This window comes from Melozone crissalis, unplaced genomic scaffold (genome assembly GCF_028551555.1).
Source record: "Melozone crissalis strain CALT ecotype California unplaced genomic scaffold, PUWL_Pcris_2 ptg000008l_1, whole genome shotgun sequence".
NCBI lineage: Eukaryota > Metazoa > Chordata > Aves > Passeriformes > Passerellidae > Melozone > Melozone crissalis.
Window position 1 is genome coordinate 10672874 of NW_026535786.1, and position 21501 is coordinate 10694374.

General features: G+C 42.7%; 2 protein-coding genes across 2 annotated transcripts in view; one reads left to right on the forward strand and one right to left on the reverse strand.

Moving 5' to 3' along the window:
* PHC1 (polyhomeotic homolog 1) overlaps positions 1-21501 on the reverse strand; it is a 289375-nt gene that overhangs the window by 10316 nt on the left and 257558 nt on the right. The gene's annotated exons all lie outside the window — the stretch shown is intronic.
* The window catches only part of GUCY2F (guanylate cyclase 2F, retinal), a 37908-nt gene continuing 21738 nt past the window's right edge, over positions 5332-21501 (forward strand). The window contains exons 1-9 of the mRNA XM_054270134.1: positions 5332-6070; positions 6983-7284; positions 8771-9125; positions 12352-12436; positions 16362-16458; positions 16959-17093; positions 18357-18437; positions 19425-19601; positions 20509-20665. Of these exons, the coding sequence (XP_054126109.1) occupies positions 5332-6070; positions 6983-7284; positions 8771-9125; positions 12352-12436; positions 16362-16458; positions 16959-17093; positions 18357-18437; positions 19425-19601; positions 20509-20665 (2128 nt within the window). The remainder of the gene's footprint in view (positions 6071-6982; positions 7285-8770; positions 9126-12351; positions 12437-16361; positions 16459-16958; positions 17094-18356; positions 18438-19424; positions 19602-20508; positions 20666-21501) is intronic.

The following is a 21501-nucleotide window of genomic DNA, read 5'->3' on the forward strand; positions in this document are numbered from 1 at the left end:
ATTATCTGTGATGGGGCCCTGCTCTCCTAGAGATGGCTGAGCACCTGCCTGCCCATGGGAAGACATCTCCTTCAGTAGATGGCTTTAACTTACTCATTGAAAGTCTTGCCTGGCTATGCCTCATGTAAAAAAAAAATAAAATTATGAACAGTAACTACTTCGCATATTCTCATATTCTAAAAGTTTTGGAAATGTCCCCTGGAAGAGGAGTGCATTTGAAGGCTGTCAAATTCAACACTCGGGTGTTGATGCCTAAATAAATACATGTACAAATATCTCATCTGGTGTTATGAGACTCTTTCCTGCCAGCTCTAATATTGACTATCTAAACCTGCAACATCACATTCCACTAATGCCAGTGCCAGAGACATCAGATTTCACAGGCTACAAAATCTGTTTCCAAGAAAAGCCTTTTTTGGAAAGTGGACTCACTTGAACTTGACTCTGCAGGACTCAGAGATGACCTTTTGGTGTTCTGATGCAAACCAGATAATCTGGAGAAAGAGGGCCTCCAAATGCTTGACTGCATCTTGCAACCAGGACAATATGCCACAGCAGGACAATCCTTCCCAAAAATTCCAGTCCCATCAACACCATGGGATATCAGATACTTCCTGTGCTGCAGAGTCAAGAAAGTGAGCTCAGGTTGGGTTGACATCATGCAAACTCAATGTCATGGAAAGGACAAAGGGGAGAGGAACTCCTAAAGAATGAAAGGGTGAAGGTTTACTAATGCCAGACCACAAGGCTGGACTGAAAATAAGTCTTGTCAGTCAGACTTTATGTAACTTTTGCAGTTAAGTCACAATTCTGGTATGTAAGGTCAAATGGCGACGCTGTGTTCCTGAATACCTACAAAATGTCATCCTACTGAAAGGTGATATTGAAGAGAAAATTAGTGTTACATAGCCAATGTGTCTGCACCATGGAAAAAAATAACTTAATTGCTCTTTTGACATAAAATAGTAGATGAGTGCTCTCCTTTGTTAGTGTTTCCTAGTGGAGCCTCTGGGATATGATTTTTTTTTCCCCAGTGCTGTTCAATAACGCTAGCATATTACTTGGAAGACAGAGAAAAAACACTATTCATATAACTTGCAAATTAGTCTGGACCTCTGATTAAATAGAAATATTTGAAAAGCATCTACTAAACCAGTTGGATTTGTAAACATCTGGGGAGAAAAATTTATATTTCACTTCTAAGGCAGATGTTTGCACTAAGGAGAGCAGAAAAAGGCTTAAAAACAGTGGTTCTGCAATTGTGTTCATCCAAGCTATAGAATTAAAGTGCAGAAAAAAATCAAATAGGTGATAAAAGATGCCATGACGCCTATATTCAGCACTAAGGAGTGAGGCTTACTAATTGATACTGTTTTTAACTTGGCCAAAAGAAAGAAAACTAAAAATGAACGTTAAAAGAGCATTGCAAGGATGGAATCCTGAAAGCATGCCCTATGGCAAGAGTCTTAACGAGCTGTTAATTTATTTTGCCCAGAGAATGACTGGGATGTGAGCTAATTATGGTGTGCAAATGTCTACAGGGAGGTGATATTTATTGTGCTTCCTGTTTTGTTTTGGTTTTTTTTTCTCAGGCAAAGGCAGAGTGAGAGCCAGTTGCAGGAAGCTGAAGCCAGACACCCTAGATGTTAAGTGAGTATTTTTAATGTTGAGTGTAATTAGCTCTTCGAATAGTAGCCATAGGAACCCAGTAGATCCTCCAAGGTTGTAGTTTTTAATTAGGGCTCAGAGGATGTGGAGAAAGGCTGATGTGAGTGTTGCTGTACTGCTCTCCCTCAATTTTCTCTATAATCAGTTGAGATATGAGTCTTTTCTTCAGGGAGAGCAGAACATGAATCAAGCCTTTTCCCTGTCTGTCTCTGCTGACAGCAGAGATTTTCCAGAGAAATCAGCTTTATTCAGTGGCACTCTCTGGTATAATTCATTACAAAACACATTTTGTATCCAGGATGCTGGAAGAGCTCAGAGCAGCAGCAGCTCCTGGGAGGCTGCTTGGCCAGGCTTGATGAGGGAGGTCAGACTGAGAGATTAGAGCACCCTCTCCTGCTCTAAAAATTAAAAGCAAAGCGATGCAGCTGTGGCTTTACTGTCCCATAGGCAATGTTGTGTCACTCACACACTTCAGTGAGCACTGAAGAGTGTTGGGAACTAATCTGATGGTATGCAAATAACACAGCATTGCAAAGAAATCTTTGCTTTCTAGTGGGGTTGTGGCAGTAATGATAAGTTGTAGATATGAGGAGGAAAAACCAAGGTTGGGAGATATAAGCAGGGTTTGGAGATATAAGCAGGGTTTTAAAATTCAATGTTTATTTCATCCAGATGGGTTACATAAATACTTGGGAGTTTTTGCCTCAGCTGCTTGATTTACCTTGTTTGTTTATTAGTGAATCCAATCAGGCAGTGCCAGGACTTGAGCTTGTTTTGCAGATGTAGGAGTGTTATCCTTAGTCTTGGATACCCTGAGCATGGGAGAGATGTGCTGGAGCCACTTGGGATAACCAGCTTTTTCTGTGGAGGATGGATTAATGCCACAGTTATTACCTAATGGAAGGAGGGTTATTACATCAGCAAAAAAAAGAGAAGAAAATGGAGAGAGTGATTAAGTTCTCAACCCACTTTGCTATGGAAAAGTATGAAGTGTTCAGGGCAGAGTAATTATGCTAATGAATAGACTGCCAAGATTATTTTTTAATCTTTCATCGCTGAGATTTGAATGCTATAAACAAACATCCTTTAGAAGTGAGTCACTGGAATTTTGCAGCTTCTCCTGGAGACTCTGAGTCTGCTGACCTGAAGTGGAATTAAACGATGCAACCCCATTGCTGATACAGAAAGATAGCACTGAGCATATGACATATGGATAGAGATATAGGCATATCTGTATGTGGATAAATCAAACTTATAAGTTCAATTTTTTTTTTTTTAATAAGACTCTCAACTGAAAATATTTATTTAATGTTATTTTTTGAGTAAAACTTGGTGTCAAAACTTGATATACTGGTAGCATACAAAGCAGTGTTCTGAGTTCAGGCTTGAGTGTGTCTTAGGCGCTTTCCAAATATGAAGCTATTTTATAATCACTGATAACAATCTTGAGCTGTAACAGCCTTCAATGAAGTGCATGCCCGGGAACCTCCCTGGATTTGGACTGTGGAAATTAATGAATAGGAGCAAATGAATGAAATTAACAGAGAGAGCTGTTCTCCCCACTGCATCTGAAAGACTCTGTGGCTTCCCTCAATCATTAGTCATGAGGAACTGCTCCTGAACTCACGGCACTGAGATGAGTATAATTTATATGATGTAGTTGAATTACAAATTATTCCCTCTAGACCACAAATGCTGGGCCTCTGACCGCAGCTAAATTATTGCAAGGGGCTTCCTAGCTTGGACAGGCATGGAGACATTTAAGGCTTTTCCAGGATGATAATTGTATTACCAGGTCCAGGAGGAAGGTGCCTGGGAATGGTTTATTGGAGGGCTCATCTCTAGGGAGGTATATACAGGATCCATAGAAATAACCAAGAATCATTACATAATGGAATAGTTTGTATTGGAAGAAACCTTTAAAGGTCGTCTAGTCCAACCCCCCAAGAAGACTTTGATGTAAGTGTAAAAGCTCTGTGTATGTCATAATGGCTACAAAAAAAAAAAAAAAAAAAAACCAAACAACAATAGGAAAAAGGGGAACATGGCACATCAGCAAAATGATGAAGCCAAAGCTCAAATACGCTGCATACCCCAAACCTAAATAGCTCAAGAAGAGGAGCACTCTCTGCTGTGGTGCAGAGAGATTTAAAGAGCTGTTCTGCAGGGGCCGATCCCAGGAATTAAATCCCACTAATCCAAGGGCAGAGCTTTAAGATGCCAGCTTCTGGGTTACACCGGAGTACAGTCTGTACTGAGACAGTCCAGTGCAAAGCAGACTTGGATCTCAGCAAGATCCTCAAGGAACTAAGGGCTTGGGAGGTTACAGCCCAAACTGTGAAACCCTCAGGAGAGAAATGGACCTCACCAAAAGGACACAACAAGCTTTTGACAAGGCACAGAGGATCCCAGAGTGCCCACCCAGCTGGAATGGGCACACAAGAATTTGAAGGAGGTGGGCACCAAAGCAGGGGAAGCTGACTGTGCATTGCCTGTCCTCATGGTGGTACCCACGCCCAAGGACAGCCACTGACTCTGGAGAGAGCCTGCTCTGCTGTTGGGTGGCTCCTTCTGGAGGTCTCCCTCCATCAGGCAGAGGAGCTGCGGGTGCATTTGCAGCACAGGCTGCACTGCGGTGCTCCGTGCTGCGTGTCCCGGTGCCGGAGCATCCAGGATAAAAATACTTCTCCAGGAATGAACAGGTAAGCCAGAATAAGAGGCCTGCTATTTTTAGAGCACAAACTTGCTGGGATCAGCAAAGTTTTCGAAGCCATGGGGTGACACTGCAGATGGAGGAGAGCCTGCTATGGCTTTGGTATTTCTGTGCTTGGCTGTGAAGGGGGAAACTGTTATTTTAAAAAAGCCTGAAACAACCCTATGGCTCCTAGTATTTAACCAAGAATATTTGAAGCACACTTACATACACAAAGGTTTTGACCTGACAGTTATTTAGCAGTTCTTTATCTAAATTCAAATCATAATCCTCCTTTCCCTCATTTTCTGATTATCTGTTTATCCACCTTTCAATTTGTCAGATTTAAGAGACTGAGTTGCCCTTGAAAATTTTTTGCCAAAAGTTTTAAAGTTGTACGTATCTCTAAGTATATGAATATGTGTATGAGAGTTTTTGTCTTTGTATGGGCTCTGATTCATATTCACAGCCCACTGAGGATTTTTGAGGGAAGCTGATGGCCTAGCTGACTTCATCGTTTAATTTTCTTATATAGGTGCTTGTCTGCACGACTTTGAAACTGTCTTTCTTAGGAGCCAGAAGCACAGTGTACCCATAACTTGTACTTACTGCTGCAAACAAAGCAGACTCATTCCTCACTGCCTGGTTTCACAGTATATTGCAAAACATATCAAAATGTTTATGTAAGTCTGCATTTAAGGGTTATGGCACGTCTGACACTGGCTGGACACTTTTCTGCGTGGTGAGGTGGCTGGTGTGGTGCAAGTCCACGTGTCTGTGTGTGGGTTTGGCTCCCCAAAGACTTGTGCACTGGGAGCTGCTGTGAAGCTTGGGCTGACTCAGCTGTACCTACATGCACGGAACAGATACATGTGGTGAAAGGCAAACGTAATCTGCTTTCCTTCCAGCATCTGGTAACTCTCTGCCTGCTTCCTGAAGAACTTGGTGCAGATCTGTCCACTTGTGAAACAATGTCATTTCCCCTGTGGAGTCCTCACAGCTCCTCCTGGACGCTGTCGAGGCACATCAGAGTGCATCACTTCAACACTGGAAATTCATTCAAGACATTTTTCCAGGATCTCTGGTGGCTGCTCTTTGGAATAATCCTACTTTGTTCCCCAGCACATTGCTCTGTCTTTAAAATTGGACTGCTTGGACCCTGGAACTGTGACCCCTTCTTTTCCAAAGCCTTTCCCCATGTGGCTGCCAGGTTAGCTGTGGGACGAATAAGCAGAGATCCTTCACTATCTCTTGGCCACCGGCTGGATTATGTGGTCCTGCAAGAAGAATGTGACACACCAAGAGCTCTGGTTAGATTTATTGACTTTGGAAAGCTTTCCTCAGCTTTTATAGGCCCTCTAAACCCTGGCTTCTGTGAGGTGGCTGCACATTTAGGGAAAAACTGGAATAAAGCTATCTTTTCATGGATGTGCATCAATTATAAGTTGGATTCCACCATCCACCATAATGCATTTGCAAGAACTCTGCCCTCTCCAATGCAAATTTTGTTTACAATAATGAAATATTTTAGGTGGGCTCATGTTGGCATCATTGCATCCAGTGATGATATTTGGATGTACACAGCCAAGGAGGCAGCAACTGCACTCAGGAACCATGGGCTACCTGTAGGCATTGTTACATCTGTGCATAAGGGAGAAAAAGGCATTGAAGACACCTGGAACAAGCTTAAAGAAGTTAAGAACATTAAAAGTAAGTGCTTTGAGTCTCATTCCTTTTTTTTTAATTTTTTTTTTTCCCCAGGGTAGGACTGCATTGTTACCCAATGGACATACTTTAGAGAATGAAAACTTAAAGTGATTTAAGTCAAGCAGAATTTTATCTCTGATCCTAATGCAGACAGGGCTTCACATAAAAGAATGCTAGGCATTTTGTATGTGATGAATATAGGTCAAAATCATCTACTACAACCTGAAACACTGGGTCCAGCTTGTCTGAAAAAAAAAATTGTAGATGGTTTTCTGTTCCCGGCTTGTGTAAAGAGGAGTGTATAGGAAGGTTTTGTATTTAAGATGATTTGTATTGTGGAATATCAAAAATCAATATCAAAATCAAAAATCTCGCTTTGATGCTGTGTCCTGTATTTCAGATCTCCCCACCAGACATTGACCCCATGACATTTTGCAAGAAAAGGCACAGACTTTGGGACAGTCAAGCATGGACCAGATGTTTAAACACAACCCAGCTGTGCCAACCTAAAATGTGTATATTTGGTGGCAGAGTGAGCATTTGGAGGTTGGGCACTGCTTACAGCTGCATTGTGTTTGTCAGCTCAGCACACAGAGAGGGAAAGCTCAAGTTTTGGTCAATGACAGCAATGACCACAAATGCCCATCTTCACCTGTGCCTCACTCCTGTCAAAGCTTCTCTCCATTCCTTCTTTACAGCTCCAGAAATGGTTAACACCCACAATCTCCTTTATTAGGTGGTGCAGACCTCTAGAGGTTGAACAAAACGGGTGTGACTCTCAGCTTTCCCAGCACATACCATCAGAACATGACCTGACAGAGTAGCAGGCAGCTCTTTTACTGGGGGTGCAAGAGCTATTTCATGTTGAAAACCCCAGGCAGATTACTAACACTCTCCACTGTCCTTGTGTTCCAGTTATTCTCCTGTGCATGCATTCTGTTCTCATCGGAGGGCAGGAACAGGCTGCCTTGCTCACAAAAGCTCTGGAAATGGGACTAGCAGATGGAAGATACATCTTTGTTCCCTATGACACTTTGCTGTACAGTCTGCCTTACCAAAACATCTCATTCAGTGTCTTTGATAATGACAGCAAGCTCCGGGAGGCTTATGATGCTGTGCTGACCATCACGCTGGAGTCCGGAGAAAGGACTTTCTATGATGCATTCAGGGAAGCTAAAGAAAGTGGTGAAATAATCAGGGATTTGGAAGCCACACAGGTAAATAGTCTTTCTCTTGGGCTTTTCTGGGACCTGTCAATTGGAAACATAGCAATAGTTACAGAAAAAGTACAGGGAAGAGTCGATCCAGCCTGCACACTTTCATTTTGAGAAAAATACAGAGGAATTTGAATGTGGTCTGCGCTCATCTGGAAAGGACGCTTTTCCCAGATGTCTGGCAATATAACTCACTTGATTAAACTGTAGGATCATGATGGGAATTCAAGAGAAAGGGGCTATGCCTGAGGCTCTCAGATTTGGTTTGCTGTGTGCTAGCTTCAATGGACTTAAATTGAAAAGGTATCTCTTGAGGTGGATGAGGTCCATGGAGTTTGTAGGGAATCAAAATAAGATATCCATATGACTGAGAATTTGAGGGGATGAGACAGACTAAAGAAATACTGAATGCTTCTAGAGGGAAATATTTAAGACCACTGCTATTGCATTCTTCTTAGCACTATAGTCAAGGTTATTCTTTGTCAGCATGATCATCTAAACGTCCCCAGTAGCCTATTAAAAACCAAATCAGTTTTTACCTTGAGAACATTTACAAGAACTGGAGAATCTTATACTGGTGAAGAGATACAGGAGTTAGCTGAGCTATTCTTCAAATCTCCCTATGACATTTTAAAAAATTACAAGTACTTTTAAGGCATAATTTATCAGATCTACTTTAGAAAAAGATGAATCATGCCTTGAAAGCATTAATTTCTTTCCCTTCACTTTAATGAGAGCCCAGGTTCACTGTATTGAGTGTCAGGTACTTCATTTCAGATCTCTACATCTGATCAATTAATCCCACAAATGTCAGATTTGTCTGTGGCTCCCAAGGGCACGCCTCATTTTTCTCACAGGTGCATGGCTGTAATCTCTCTTCACCTACCAGCTGTGAATGGCCATGTGATTACAAAAGTCACCATTTGTGTTAAAGCTTCCTAAATCAAGTCTGGCACGGAAGGGAGCAATGCAAACAGAAAAGGCTCTGTTAGCCCACAGAACAAGTTTGCTGTGGCTCTGCTGGGGGATTTTGGCATCTTTGGGATAAATAATATTTTGACAGAGCATACCAATCCTTTGGGCATGATACTTTTCCTGTCTTGGTATGAAGCCTCTGATTTCAATCTTCTATTTGTAGAAGATATTTTAGTGAAATGTTTTGAGGCAAGATAAATTTGTGATAAATTTCAGCTGAACATCAAGCTCAGAATCTTGGCTTTTCCCATCATAATGCAATATTGCGTGGTTTTAAAAATATTTTGAAATTGAATTTTGTAAATCCACCATAGGAAAAGACAGATATTCAAAATCATCCATATATTGGGTGTACCTTCAACCTAAGATTTTTGAAACCCATTGCTCTGTGAGCCTTAAAGTTCTGGTGTCTCAGTATTTAAGTTACAGCTTAGCCATGGGGAAAGTATTTTTGCCACCAATCTCGAACAGAAGGTTAGGAGCAGTTTATCCTCAATTTCTCCTGTATTTTTAGGTTTCTCCACTCTTTGGAACAATCTATGATGCCATTTACTTCATGGCAATGGCTATGGACAGTGCACGGAGGAAAGGAGTCAGAGCCTCAGGAGCCACCATAGCTGAGCACACAAAAAACTTCAGCTTCCCTGGATTTAGCCACCAGGTAGAGACAGACAGCTGTGGGAAAGGGCTGGACAGCTATGTGGTACTGGACACAGATGGTCATGGGAACCAGCTCTTCCCAACCCACCTGCTGGACATGTCTGCAGGCTCTGTGTTGCCCCTAGGCCGGGCCATCCACTTTCCCAACGAAATTCCACCAAAACCAGACCCCAGCTGTTGGTTTGATCCAGATGTTCTCTGCACTGAAGGTAAGAAAGAAAAGAAAGAACCAAAAAATTGGGTGAATGGGCATTGAGTTCATGCTTCTCATTTTTCATCTTTTCTCTCACTCCAAGTGGTTACCCCTTTAAATTAGAACTCCCCAACCAGAAAAGTCTAAATTCAAGGATCTAATATAAAGATGCCCAGTTATCATGCTGTTTGGAATGGGAATCCTGTGCAGAGGTAACACCATTGATCCCCAATATTCTCTTATTGGTTGTTAGATCATAGAATAATAGAATCATTATTGTTGGAAAAACCCTCTAGGATCATTGAATCCTTAACCCACCACTGCCAAGCACATCACTAAATATCACATCTACGCAATTTTTTCAACAATTCCAGAGCCATTAATCCCACTACTCTCCTGGGCCAATAAGGTTGTTACCACTGTTATGTGTTGAAAGGGTTTTCTGAGTATAACATTCAACACCTGCCAATATTAACAGTAACCATTATATAAGAGACGCTGCACCCAGCACTGTGTTTCTGTCCTTCTGGGGGACAGGACACTAAGAGGATTTGCCTTGAAGACAGCCTAAGAGAGCTGCACAAGAGCAGATGCCCTCAGCATCCTGCCTGTTCACCCCTGCTCCTGTTTTCAGGGAACAATGAGGAGTGAAGGAGTATTGGAGCTCAGCTCATTGAGATAATAATTTGAGTTATTATAGATAACAGAGGTAGTAATCAATCTGGAGGCAGAGATATCTGTGCTACTTCCTAGGTTTGTAGGAAGCAGTGGGCACTGGGTTTGCCTATTGTTTTTAAATTGAGGCAACTATGGTGCAGTCTAAAGTTCACGGGGAAGCCAAAATCTCAGGGTGGGGGACTCAACCTCCTCTTCATATTTGCTTAAAATACTAAGCATTTACACCTATTGCTCCAGATTATGTCTTAAACAAATGAAATTAACTATATCTATGGAATATTTCATCCAGTAGCTCAGAAAATCATTCTCCTTGGCTTAGCCATAACTGAGCTGACACATAAATCAGCGTCACTCCATGAAAACTGGAGATGTACTGATCTTGTAGAAACTGGCAAGCAATAGAAGAGATAAGTATAATACTATCATATATCTAATTTTACACTGCCCCTAGGAACAATGTAGCAATTTAACATCTCATTGCAGTCTATAGAAAAATCCCACTGATTTTTCGAGAGCTCAGATTTTATGTTCATACCTTTACAAAGGCATAAAGCTCTAGGCATCTGTCAATTAAACAGTAATTTATTATGATTGCTAGAATTTGAGACTGAACTTTATGGCTAGAATTAAATACAAGCCTCATTCTAGCTTTTGTATGAAGTTAGGCTTGGAGGGGAGTTGGATGAGAAATTTTCAGGCTGCTGTGCTTCCTAACTCCAGGTTCACCAGGAGCAGGGCTCAGCTGGTGTTCCCAGGACACAAACACACACAGACACAGACACACACACACACACACACACACAGAGCCAGTCACTGGCAGAGTAGCACATACAGACACACACAGGAGAGTTATGTCTTTACAGGCGCTGCTGGGACATGGACATCAGAAATGGCCTGGTGCTGCTCTTATGCACCTCATAATAAGGCTCCAAGTTTGGTAGCAGATCTCACAGCCTCAATTTCTTCAGACTCACAAATGCATCCTATGGCAGATGGTCCAAACCTAAATTCTCCCATAGCCATCTCTCAAACCCTTCAGGCTCTGCAGGAGCTGACTCCAGACTTGCAGTTTCTCATGGGTTGCAGCCTCCAGGACTTCCCTTCCCTGTGAGTTAGGTTGATGTTAAGTCTGTAAATGTCGTATACAGTCAGAGAGCAGAGTTACTCAGGAAAAAAACGTAGATGGGGTTAAGAAGGTGAGAATGACTGCACTGATCAAATGCCTGGAAAAAATGCACAATATGGTTATCTGACCAGCATCCCCATCCTCTCAGATACTTGAGCATTCCTGACCCATGCTATCTCTCCCTTTACCCATGTTTGCTCTTTCCCCATAAGATCCTGTGAGAAGTTTCATGTACTCCTGCAGCTCCCTTAAAGTATTCCCTAATGACTTTAACTCAATCCCATAAATTCCCTCAAGCATGCTGTAAGTTTGCTCTTTCCCATAAGCTCATAATTAGCTTACTTTTACTTCTGGTTAGTTGTGACTATAGTATGGCTTGGGAGGGATGTTTCAAGGCCATCCATTTATTCCAATCCCACACTAGACCAGGTTGCTTAAAGTCCTATGGAGCCTGATTTTGAACACTGCCATGGATGGGGCAGCCACGGCTTTCCTGGGCAGCCTCTTTCTGTGTTTGTGTGAGGGCAGTCAGGGCCTGGGGCCCTAGACTGAAGCAGTGAAATTTCAGCTAAAATGCTCTGATTTTTCCTGAAGCAAATACCAGTTTTCAAAAATGCCTTCAGCTTTCACTGCAATGCTCTAGGTCTCAGTGCTTGCACATAGGTGCCAGTGTAACATAAGAGTCATGAACCTTTTGTCAACCCAAATTTTTCCATGTTTGTTTGTGTTTATAATCTATGGATATGAGCATAATAAATAGAAAAGTTAGAAACCAGAAGAGACACAGCAAACAGTTCCCACTGGAATTTAGCTTATGCAGTCATATCAGCTTCCCTTAGCTCTCTAGTAAACACACTCATCAGCAAAGTATCTGGATCCAGTACTTTCTGCTGATGGATGTGTTGAGGAGAACATCAACCTTCTGCTGCTCCTCTTCTTCTTCTCTTTTCAACAGAAAGAGAAGAAATCTGCAGCAGAGAATGAAAAAGCCCAGATGGGCCAGTGACTCACCCTGGCTGTTGGTTTAGTAACACAAGATAAAGATTTTTTTCAGCATTTCAATTCTTCAAGAGAAAAGGGCCAAATGTTAAAAAGTTATGAACTTTGCAGAAGCTTCCTCTAAAACTTTACAATTCCCTGTGAGTCTATTTATTTACTTGAAGAAAAACTATTTTTCCACTGGTCCACTGCTCTAAGTCTGGTTTAGAAAAAAAAGTGCATGGAAATAAATAATTAGCATAGCTGAAGTCTTATGTATGCCAAGTTAGTAAGTGTTTGTGTATTCATAAACAAACAATGCATTAAAATTGTCTTCCAGCATTCTTCTGGCTGAATATTTGACTTTTTAATCCAATGGCCTGATATTGATTTTTTTAATATTATTGCCTAAATCAAAATGATTTTCTAATTCACTGATTCTTTTCCCATCTTTGCACAGGGATTGAGCCTGCTGTCATTTTCTTGGGAGTAATGCTGTTGTTTGTCCTGGTGTTGTGTGCTGTGGGCCTGGCTTCTCTCATCAGGTGAGAATTGCAACAGGTATTTGAGTTGGTGCCACTTTTAACTTCTCTGTTAGGCTTGCGCTTTAGCCAGCAGTTTAGACTATGCACACACAGAAAGTCTGATTTTGCTCTTGGCTCTCCAGCCACATTTCTCTTCGCATTTGTGGTGTGTTGGCCCTGGCAACATGCCAGGCATCCACCAAAGGCATTCTATCCCTTCCTCAGCTGGGCAGGGGAGAGAAAATACAACAAAAGGCTCATGGCTCAAGATGGGCTCAGGAGGAGATCGTTCACCAATTACCACAGCAGTCAAAATGGACTTGATGTGGGGAAATTAAATTTATTGCCAATCAAATCAGAGTAAGATAACGAGAAATAAAATAAAATCTCAAAAACACCTTCTTCCCATCTCCTTCTTCTTCCCAGGCTTAACTTACTCCCAAATTCTCTACTTCCTCCCCACCAGTGGCACAGGGGCCAGGGAATGGGGGCTGCAGTTCATCCCACATTGCCTCTGCTGCTCCTTCCTCCCGAGGGGAAGGGCTCCTCACAGCCTTGCCCTGCTCCAGCAGTTTGTTGCTGGATGTTTCTGAAGCATTAGGAAGGTGGTTATCACTTTGGAAGTGCAAAGGATGACATAGTAACCAAATACAGGAATCTGTTATGAGAACATGAGGGTTGAAACCAAGTATTTTTCTTACTTGAGATCATTCTTGCCTGAACTTCTTTAGTATAATCATGTTTCCTATTGGCTGACCCTTTGTATTTTCTCCATGCACTAAAAAGAAAGAAAATACCTCTGGAGAGAATTTGAAGAAAATATTTAGGATAGATCTTTATTATCAAGTTGATTCACTCTCTGTTTTGACCTAGGATTCAGCTCCCTGGTCATTCCCATTATATATGTATTGGTCTGGGCATGAGATCTTTGGAGTGAAGGCAGTAGTGTTCTGGGGAAGGAATAATTTCCCATAATTGCATGTCACATCTGTGTCCCAACTCCATATCCAAGGTAGAAAAGTGCCAGAATGGATTGGTTGGTCCAGGAGCTATGGGTTGCTCTTGGCGAGGTCACTATAGCCCCTGGAGTAGTTTGTCTCTAATTATTGATGTCCTCATGACCAAACTTAGAGTGAAAATAGACTGAAATTAGAAGGCATATTTACTGAGCAGCAATGACTTCAGCAGAGCAGAGTTCCTAGATTGTTCCCTCCAGCTTTGCCTCTCAAATAATTCCGAGACGTGTTTGTTTCCACTCCTGAATCATCCCTCCAAACCCAGATATAAGGGCCACCCAGCAAGGAATGCCCCAAACAGCTCCCCCACTTTCACAGCTGCTTCTGACAGAGCTGCAGACACTGATGAGGTCGCCTCCACCCACCCGCTCTGTGAAACCCTGCTCTGTTTGCTGGCCTCCTGCCTCTACAATTAAGTAAATAAATGACAATCTTTCTGCCTCCTCTGTTTGTAAGATCTTCCACCAGCACCAGGCTGTGCTTGGGAAGGCTTGGTCATGAGAAAAGATGTATGGCCATCTGCAAGGGAAGAAAAATTCCAGCATGACTCAGACAGTGATTTATATTAGGAAGGGGCATGTCTGGAACTAAATTTAAACCACAGCATGGTCTGAGTTGAAATGTGGAAGCTTTGGTCTTAGCTCTGTCAGGGATCTGCTGCATGACCTTAAATGAGTCACTCCACTCTCTCTGCTTAGCTTTTGGCAGAAGGATGCTTTCCTCCCTGCTTAGGGAGAGGATGTGATTTATCAAGCAAGGTTTTTCAGACGGCCTTGTGAAAGGTACTTAAATTATTATTTTTTTTCATGAAGTTGAGTTGGGTGGCTTGGGACAGTGTGTTTAGCGAAATATCATCCCAAGTAAAGCCTGTGGTTATGTGGCCAAGGCTTCCTCTCAGCTTCAAAAAGCTGCCCATGCTCTTCTAAAATGTCCAGAATGATACATGGAGAGGAAAAGTGAATTGTGGTGACTTGGGGTTGTTTTATGTGGTGGTGTCCTCCTACAGTAACATCAGCAAAAGTCACCTATTGTCCACCTCATCAGGGAAACACTTAGGAGAGTGCACATCAGTCATCTGCTGTAGTGTTAACAAAATTCCTTAAGCAAAAGAAGTGACACTGAGGGCAACAGGGGAGTTTTCCCTTCCCTTTTCTGCTCCTGGCTGAGGCGCTTTTTACTGTCTAGTAGATACTGCTGCTTTGTGCTCAGAGTTAGACTCTGATGTCCATTGAAACAATGGGATCAAAATGATGAGTGTGATGTCACGTGTGCCATACTGCTCACCCCTTGCAGCTTTTCCCTCTGTCTGAACCCGTGACCACCACAAGGGCACATCTTGCTCTGTGCTTCAAAATGCACCACGCTACAATATAGACACTCAGACAGCATGTTTAGACAGTAACTTGTGTCCAAGCGGCTCTTATAAATTAACTACACTTCAGCTTCGGTCCCTAAGAAAGGCTGGTGTGCTTAAATGTGGTTTGCTCATGACCAGACCAGCTGGCCTAATAAACTTGTCTTTGTCTCCTAATGGAGAATGATTTGGGATATGACAAAAAAAGCAAAGCAAAACAAAATATGGCTTACATACACATCCAATTAATATTAGTAAGCATATTAAATCCAGTTGTCTATCTGCAATAAGACCCTTTGAGCTGATATCTTTTGTTGCTATCCATGTTGACGACTTGGGGTTTAAGTCCAAGCCAAGACATGGTGATTTGTCCACTGCTTTCACCAACGCCCATCCCCACTCCCACACCATTTTAGACCTTAAAGATCACGTTGTTCCAACCACTCTGCCATGGGCAAGGACACCTTCAGCTACACCAAGCTGCTCAGAGCCCCATTCAACCTGGCTTTGAACACTTCCATGGCTGGGGCTGGCACAGCCTCTCTGGGTAACCTCTGCACCTTCACAGAAAATAATACTTCCTAATATATTATCTAAACCTGCACTCTTTCAGCTGGAAGCCATTCCCCCTTGTCCTGTCACTCCATGTCCCTGTCAAAAGTCCCTCTCCAGCTCTCTTGTAGCACCCCTCCTTAGGCACTGGGAGGTGCTCTACAGAATCCCCAAGACCTTCTCTTCTGCAGGCTGAACAGTCCCAGCTGTCTCAGCTGTCTCCATAACAGAGGTGCTCCAGCCCCCTTATCATCTTCATGGCCTTCTCCAGATCTGCTCCAACAGGTCCATGACCTTCATAAGTCAGGGACCCAGAGCTGGATGCAGCACTGCAGGAAGAGTCCAGCGGTGCAGGGAAGCCAGGTGTGGGGAATTCAGAGGAGGTGTAAACTGGCTACCTACCTGTAGCAGATTGACTCTGGCTGGGTGCCAGGTGCCCACTCATTTCTCTATTACTCCCTTTCCCACTGGGACAGGGGAGAGAATAAGATGTAGAATGACCAGCAGGGTGAGACAAGGCAGTTTTATTTCAGCAAAAAGAAAGAAACAAGTGGAGATCTGCATGTGCGAGAGCTGAAGAGGAAGCAGATCAGTCTCTACTTCCCATAAGCAGCAATATTTGGACACTTCCTGGGAAGCAGGGCTTCAGCACACATAATGGTTCCTTCAGAGGCAAGGCAAACATTGAAAACTCATGAATGCCCTCCTTTCTCCCCTCTCCCTTAGCTTAAATATCTAAGCTGATGTCATACGGTATGGAATATCCCTTTAGCTAATTTGGGTAAGCTGCCCTGGTTGTGTCCCCTCCCAAAATCTTGCCCACCTACTCCCATTCCCTTTGGTGAGGGGAGGGAATGTCAGAAGGACACTGCTGCTTGGCAGTAGCCAAAACACTGGTCTGGTATCCACACCCATTCAGCTACCAGTGCAAAGCACCACACTGTAAGCACAGCTGGGAATGTTACCTCGGTCAGACCCAATGCACTGCCTAAAACTGATAACTGTGACTCTCCAACTCTTGCAGGCAGAGTATCCTGAACAACCAGCTTTTCAGGGGTCCAAACAAGATCATACTGACCTTGGATGACCTCGTCTTCATCAACCCAGAGATACACAGAAAGGTGAGTCCTTCTACTCATGAAGGGAATCTGGGAGAACGCTCTAGAACAGATTTGCTGTGTGTATTTTCATACTCAAGAAGCTCTGGAAGCATCATTTCACTTCTTTATGCCATTTTCCCCTGCAATTTAGAAAATTTCCCATATACTGAGTGCTTTTGAGTTTCAAATAAGATGTCAGAACTTTTATGATGATGTAAAATCATAGCCTTGATTGTGTTTCTTCTGGGTGCCAGGGCTTATTCCTTGTTCTTGAGGTTGGATGGTACAACATAGGGCATGCCCAAAAGGATAAACCATCTTACCTTCTAAAATAAAGTGTCTGCATTCAAATATACTGGGAACTATTCCTGGTCCATTCTGGTTCATACCCAGAGTAGGTCACCTGCTGGGGGACTCTCCCATGATTTCCCTACCCAGAATCCATTCTGCAGACAGAGCTGGAGTGGAGGTTTACACCCAAAGGTGGTAGCTGCCTAGCACCTGCTTTCCTTGCCTTGCAGAGGCTGACCTTGGACAGTCTGACGGATGCAAACAGCATAGCAGCCAAGAACAGAAGCCTGATATCCGTAACCCGCTCCGCTTCCTTGAAAAGCACAGTGGCCACTCATGAAACCTCCAATGTGGCTCTGTATGAGGTAGGTAGGGACCTCATGCAGCCTTCTCCCACTGCTTCTGTTCACTGGACTGCTCCAGGGGGAAAAGTGTTTGGCTGCAGTGCTGTAGGTCCCAGGATGGAGAGAGTTTGATCAAACCCCACGTATGAAAATAAGTTACTCCCAAGCATGGACTTAGCAGTGTTTAAGGCAACTCTGTCCCAACCCTCACCCTGACACTTGGAGTCACGTGGGATGGGAATATTCAACATTCACATGTAACATTTTCAGTCTAGTCCTGTTAGAGAACTCCCCATCTAAGGTGGTGGTGGCACCATAAAGAACCTTTCCTACAAGACAGTCTTTATTTGGTGACATCTCTGATAAGGAACTTTCTTACAAGACAGGATCCAAATAGAGTAATCGAAGCTCAAATCCCCCTTTGTGGCAATGGGACTGTATGGAGCTTAAGCAGAGGCAATGGCCAAGAAAACTCACCCCATCCATCAGGTTTTTCCTGAAAATGCAGCTTTTGAAAAAATGGCATGGTAACTTTTCCTGAAGAGGAGCAAAATAAAGATCAATCATTAATGCCAGAGAAAAGCTCTGGTCAGAGTTATTTTCCTTTTTAATCAATTTATTGCTGTTTATCAGATATTAAGAAAACTTCCAGGCATGAAGTTGTGATCCAGATGAAGGTCCTGCCTCCCCCCTTTTTTGAAGGTTTGCTGTGGATATTCTTATTTGGGTTCAGCATATAAATAATCTGTTGCCAAGAACATTAAAAATCCCCAGCCACTTTCAAAGTCAAGGACCTGAAATTCCCATTTGGATCCCAATGTTATCAGCTGCTCAGAGATTTGCTCTGTCATTGGGATTAGGGGACAGGAGCTTCTTTCTTAAGAGGAAAGGTTGAGGGAGTTGGGCTTGTTCAGCCTCAAGAGACAACTGAGGCTGATGTCTATAAATATCTCACTGATGTCTATAAATATCTGAAGGGACGGTGTCAGGAGAACAGAACCAGACTCTTCTCAGTAGACAAGAGGCAGAAGGCAGAAACTGGTGCACAGAAAGTTCCACCTGAACATGAAGAAGAACCTTGCTGTGCAGGTGACCAAGCACTGAAACAGATTGTCCAGGGAGGATGTGGAGTCTGCCTCACTGGAGACACTCAAGAATTGCCTGGACACAATCCTGTGCCATGTGCTCTAGGATAACCTTTCTTAAGCAGGGAGGTTGGACTAGATGGTCCATCTCTGGTTTCTTCCAACCTTAACCATTTTCTGATTCTGTGATTGTGGACAGGGAGACCAAGTGTGGCTGAAAAAATTTGAGACAGGAGCAGTTCACAATCTGAGGCAAAGCTCCACCAGCATCTTAAGGAAGGTAGGAATAGGGCATGATGACATGTGGAGGGAAGGTTTCTCAGGGGGTGGTTTTGGCTTCAGAGTGTGTTTGTTGCCCTTGTCTCATGTCTATTCATTAAACCATGCATTATGGTTGTCAATGAGTCTTGTCTGGTGAAATGTGGTAGAGTGGACCATGCACAACTGCATCTGACAAATTTACCATAGATCCAGATGCCAGTCAGCAACTTGTAAAACCCCACCCCAGACCTGCCACTTCCAAGCTGGTGCAATGTTAAATGTACAATGAATCCTTCAAGTGACCTTGCCTGCAAAGGCAGAGTGGTGTGCCTCATCCCTCCACAGTGTGAGGCACTGGTAGATATTTTCATGTTATATGGGTTGACAGTGTGACACAGACACAGTTGTGCATTTCTCTGGAGTTTGCTTTGTGTTTCCACCTAAGATGCCTCTCAGATGCCTAATTTTGGTCTCCGATTTTATCGTTACAAATGCAAGAAAGCATACTTGTTTTCTAAATCCAAGGACATTAGTTGTTGACAGCTATTGCTAACATAGGAGTGGCATTTCTATGCATGTAAAAGCAACAAATTTATCAGTGCATGTCTCCAAAGACACCATTGATGGATGACTTTGGACTCTCTAGGTATGGTATTGTTTCCAGTTCAGAGCAAGATCCACATGCTGAACTCAATCTACCCCAGCAAAGCCATTCTGGCCTAGCGAAAGATTCAGTACAGTTTGTCTAAACAAAACATAAACTTCTGTTTAGTTTGCTTTTGCTATCTTGCTTTTTTTTATATAATGGATAGACTAGGGAAAGCAAAGTTTGAAAAGAGAGTTGAGTAGCCAAAAATAAGCACTAGAGAGGTTGTTTGTGTCCCCATCTTTCTGTGGAAGGCTGTTTGGGAGTGCAAGTGTGAAAAGGGCATCTAGTGATAGCAAGAAGCTACCAAGCAGGTGCCTGGCTGACCGGGTCTCACTGTGATTTGCTGTCTTGTTTCAGATGAAGGATCTGCGTCATGAAAATGTGAATCTGTTCCTGGGCTTTTTCTCAGACTGTGGCATCTTTGCCATCGTGACAGAGTACTGCTCACGAGGCAGTCTGGAGGACTTGCTGAGAAACGAAGATATGAAACTGGACTGGATGTTCAAGTCCTCTCTTGTGATGGATCTAATTAAAGTAAACCCATTGCTCCTGCTGAGGCGTGATCTGAAGGGGACTTTTATGATGACTAAGCTATTTCTATCAGAATGTTGTTTTTTTAACAATAACACAGGGAGAACAGATCTGGATGTAATTCTACCAGTCTCTAAATGAGATTTCTTATCCTTATTTTGTTTCCATTTGAGTGAAGCACCATTTGGGATAATAGAACTACAACTACACAGCAGGACAAGAGGCTAAAACTGCATATCAGGCTGCAACTGATCACCTAGAACAACAGAATTTTGTGACAAATTTATTCTTTGCAAAGGCCCTTTCTTGTCATAAATCAGAAATGCCTCCACCATAGAACCAAACAGTATCCATCCCCTACCACAGGATGACTGCACATATGGTCCTTTTAGCAGCGTTCACACTTCCAATCATGTCCCCTGTTTTTATGTCTTAATGGTGAACTACTAATCTGGGATAGGTGGCTTCCAGAGAGTAGACCACCAGAACCATTCTTGTAGTCTGTGATCTGCCTTCTGAACCAACTTGAGGGAGATGGGTTGGGCCACTCAGCTCTTCATGGCTTCCTTTGACCTGTTTGGTAACACTTGTGTCCACTTTTTCATCCTTACCTAAAAGCAGAACTTCTGGGTGCAGTGCGACATAGGGCTACAGAGGGAGGCATCTGACTCTTCCTGAAGTTGTCAGACCTTTCCAATACTACTTTGGGGCCCAGACAAACCTATTTCATGTACCTAATCCATTTCTAAATTTCTCTCCTAGTTTGTTTTTTTGATCATTACTGCATTCGACATAGAGTCAATGCTGCATTTGATGTCTTCTGAGGTGACAAAGTGGCTTGGTGTCTCTGACTGCTGATGGATAAGATAATTCTTAAGGACCAACCTGAATTTTTTTCTGCATTTCATAGGGAATCAGATATTTGCATCATCGAGATTTTGCCCATGGACGTCTCAAGTCTCGTAACTGTGTTGTAGATGGCCGGTTTGTCCTGAAGATCACTGACTATGGTTATAATGAGATCTTAGAGGCACAGAAATGCCCCTATATTCAGCCATCCCCAGAAGGTAGGTGTGATGACAAAATATGTTTTTTTAAATATTTGTCCATTCATTTAACAGATGTTTGTCCAAGTACAATTTCAGGCTGGTGGCCACACAAGGATTTTCATGCTCAATCTCACTGCATCTAGTTTCCTCCGTACCATGCATTGTTATAAGAAAGGGTAAGCAAAGGTTTTTTCAGACTGACTGAAAGTGAAGTGAATAACAGAGTGATTTGGTAAAGAAAATATATTTTCGTGTAAGCAATGACAGAACTTCAGCTTCTTGCAGATGGAGAAGGACTGAATTGTTCCTGAAATCTTATCAGTACTGTAGCCAGTAGAATGGCTTCACAGCCTTAGACCCAATCCAATATTTAGAGTTTTATGTTATCCCAAATGAAAAGATATTTTTTCTTGTTAAAATAAGTCATCTAAAAGACAAAATTATGTAGGTCTCTTTGAAATAGGTCCTCTACATGCCAATCACCAAAGGCTGCCACATGAGATTCCCACCACTTAAGAACAGCCCTCATGGGACCAGGTTTGGAGACTTGAACAGGATTTCTTTCATGTGGCCATTTCTTTGGGGTTCCTCTGGTATCCCAATTTATTCTTGAAACCTGTTTCCCAATAGTATTTCATGGTTTGATCCCTCTGTCATGGGATTTGATGCTTATACCTTTTCAGTGTCTCAGATAGGGCACTTGTCAGACAGAAGACTTCTCCTCCCTTACAGAAGATAAACACATTTGCAGTGGCAGAAATGTTCCATATCCCCATTACTCAGAATGCACAGTTACCAGGGTAACAAAATCTCAGTTTGAAGATTCATTTCTTCATGAAGTTGTATATATTTTA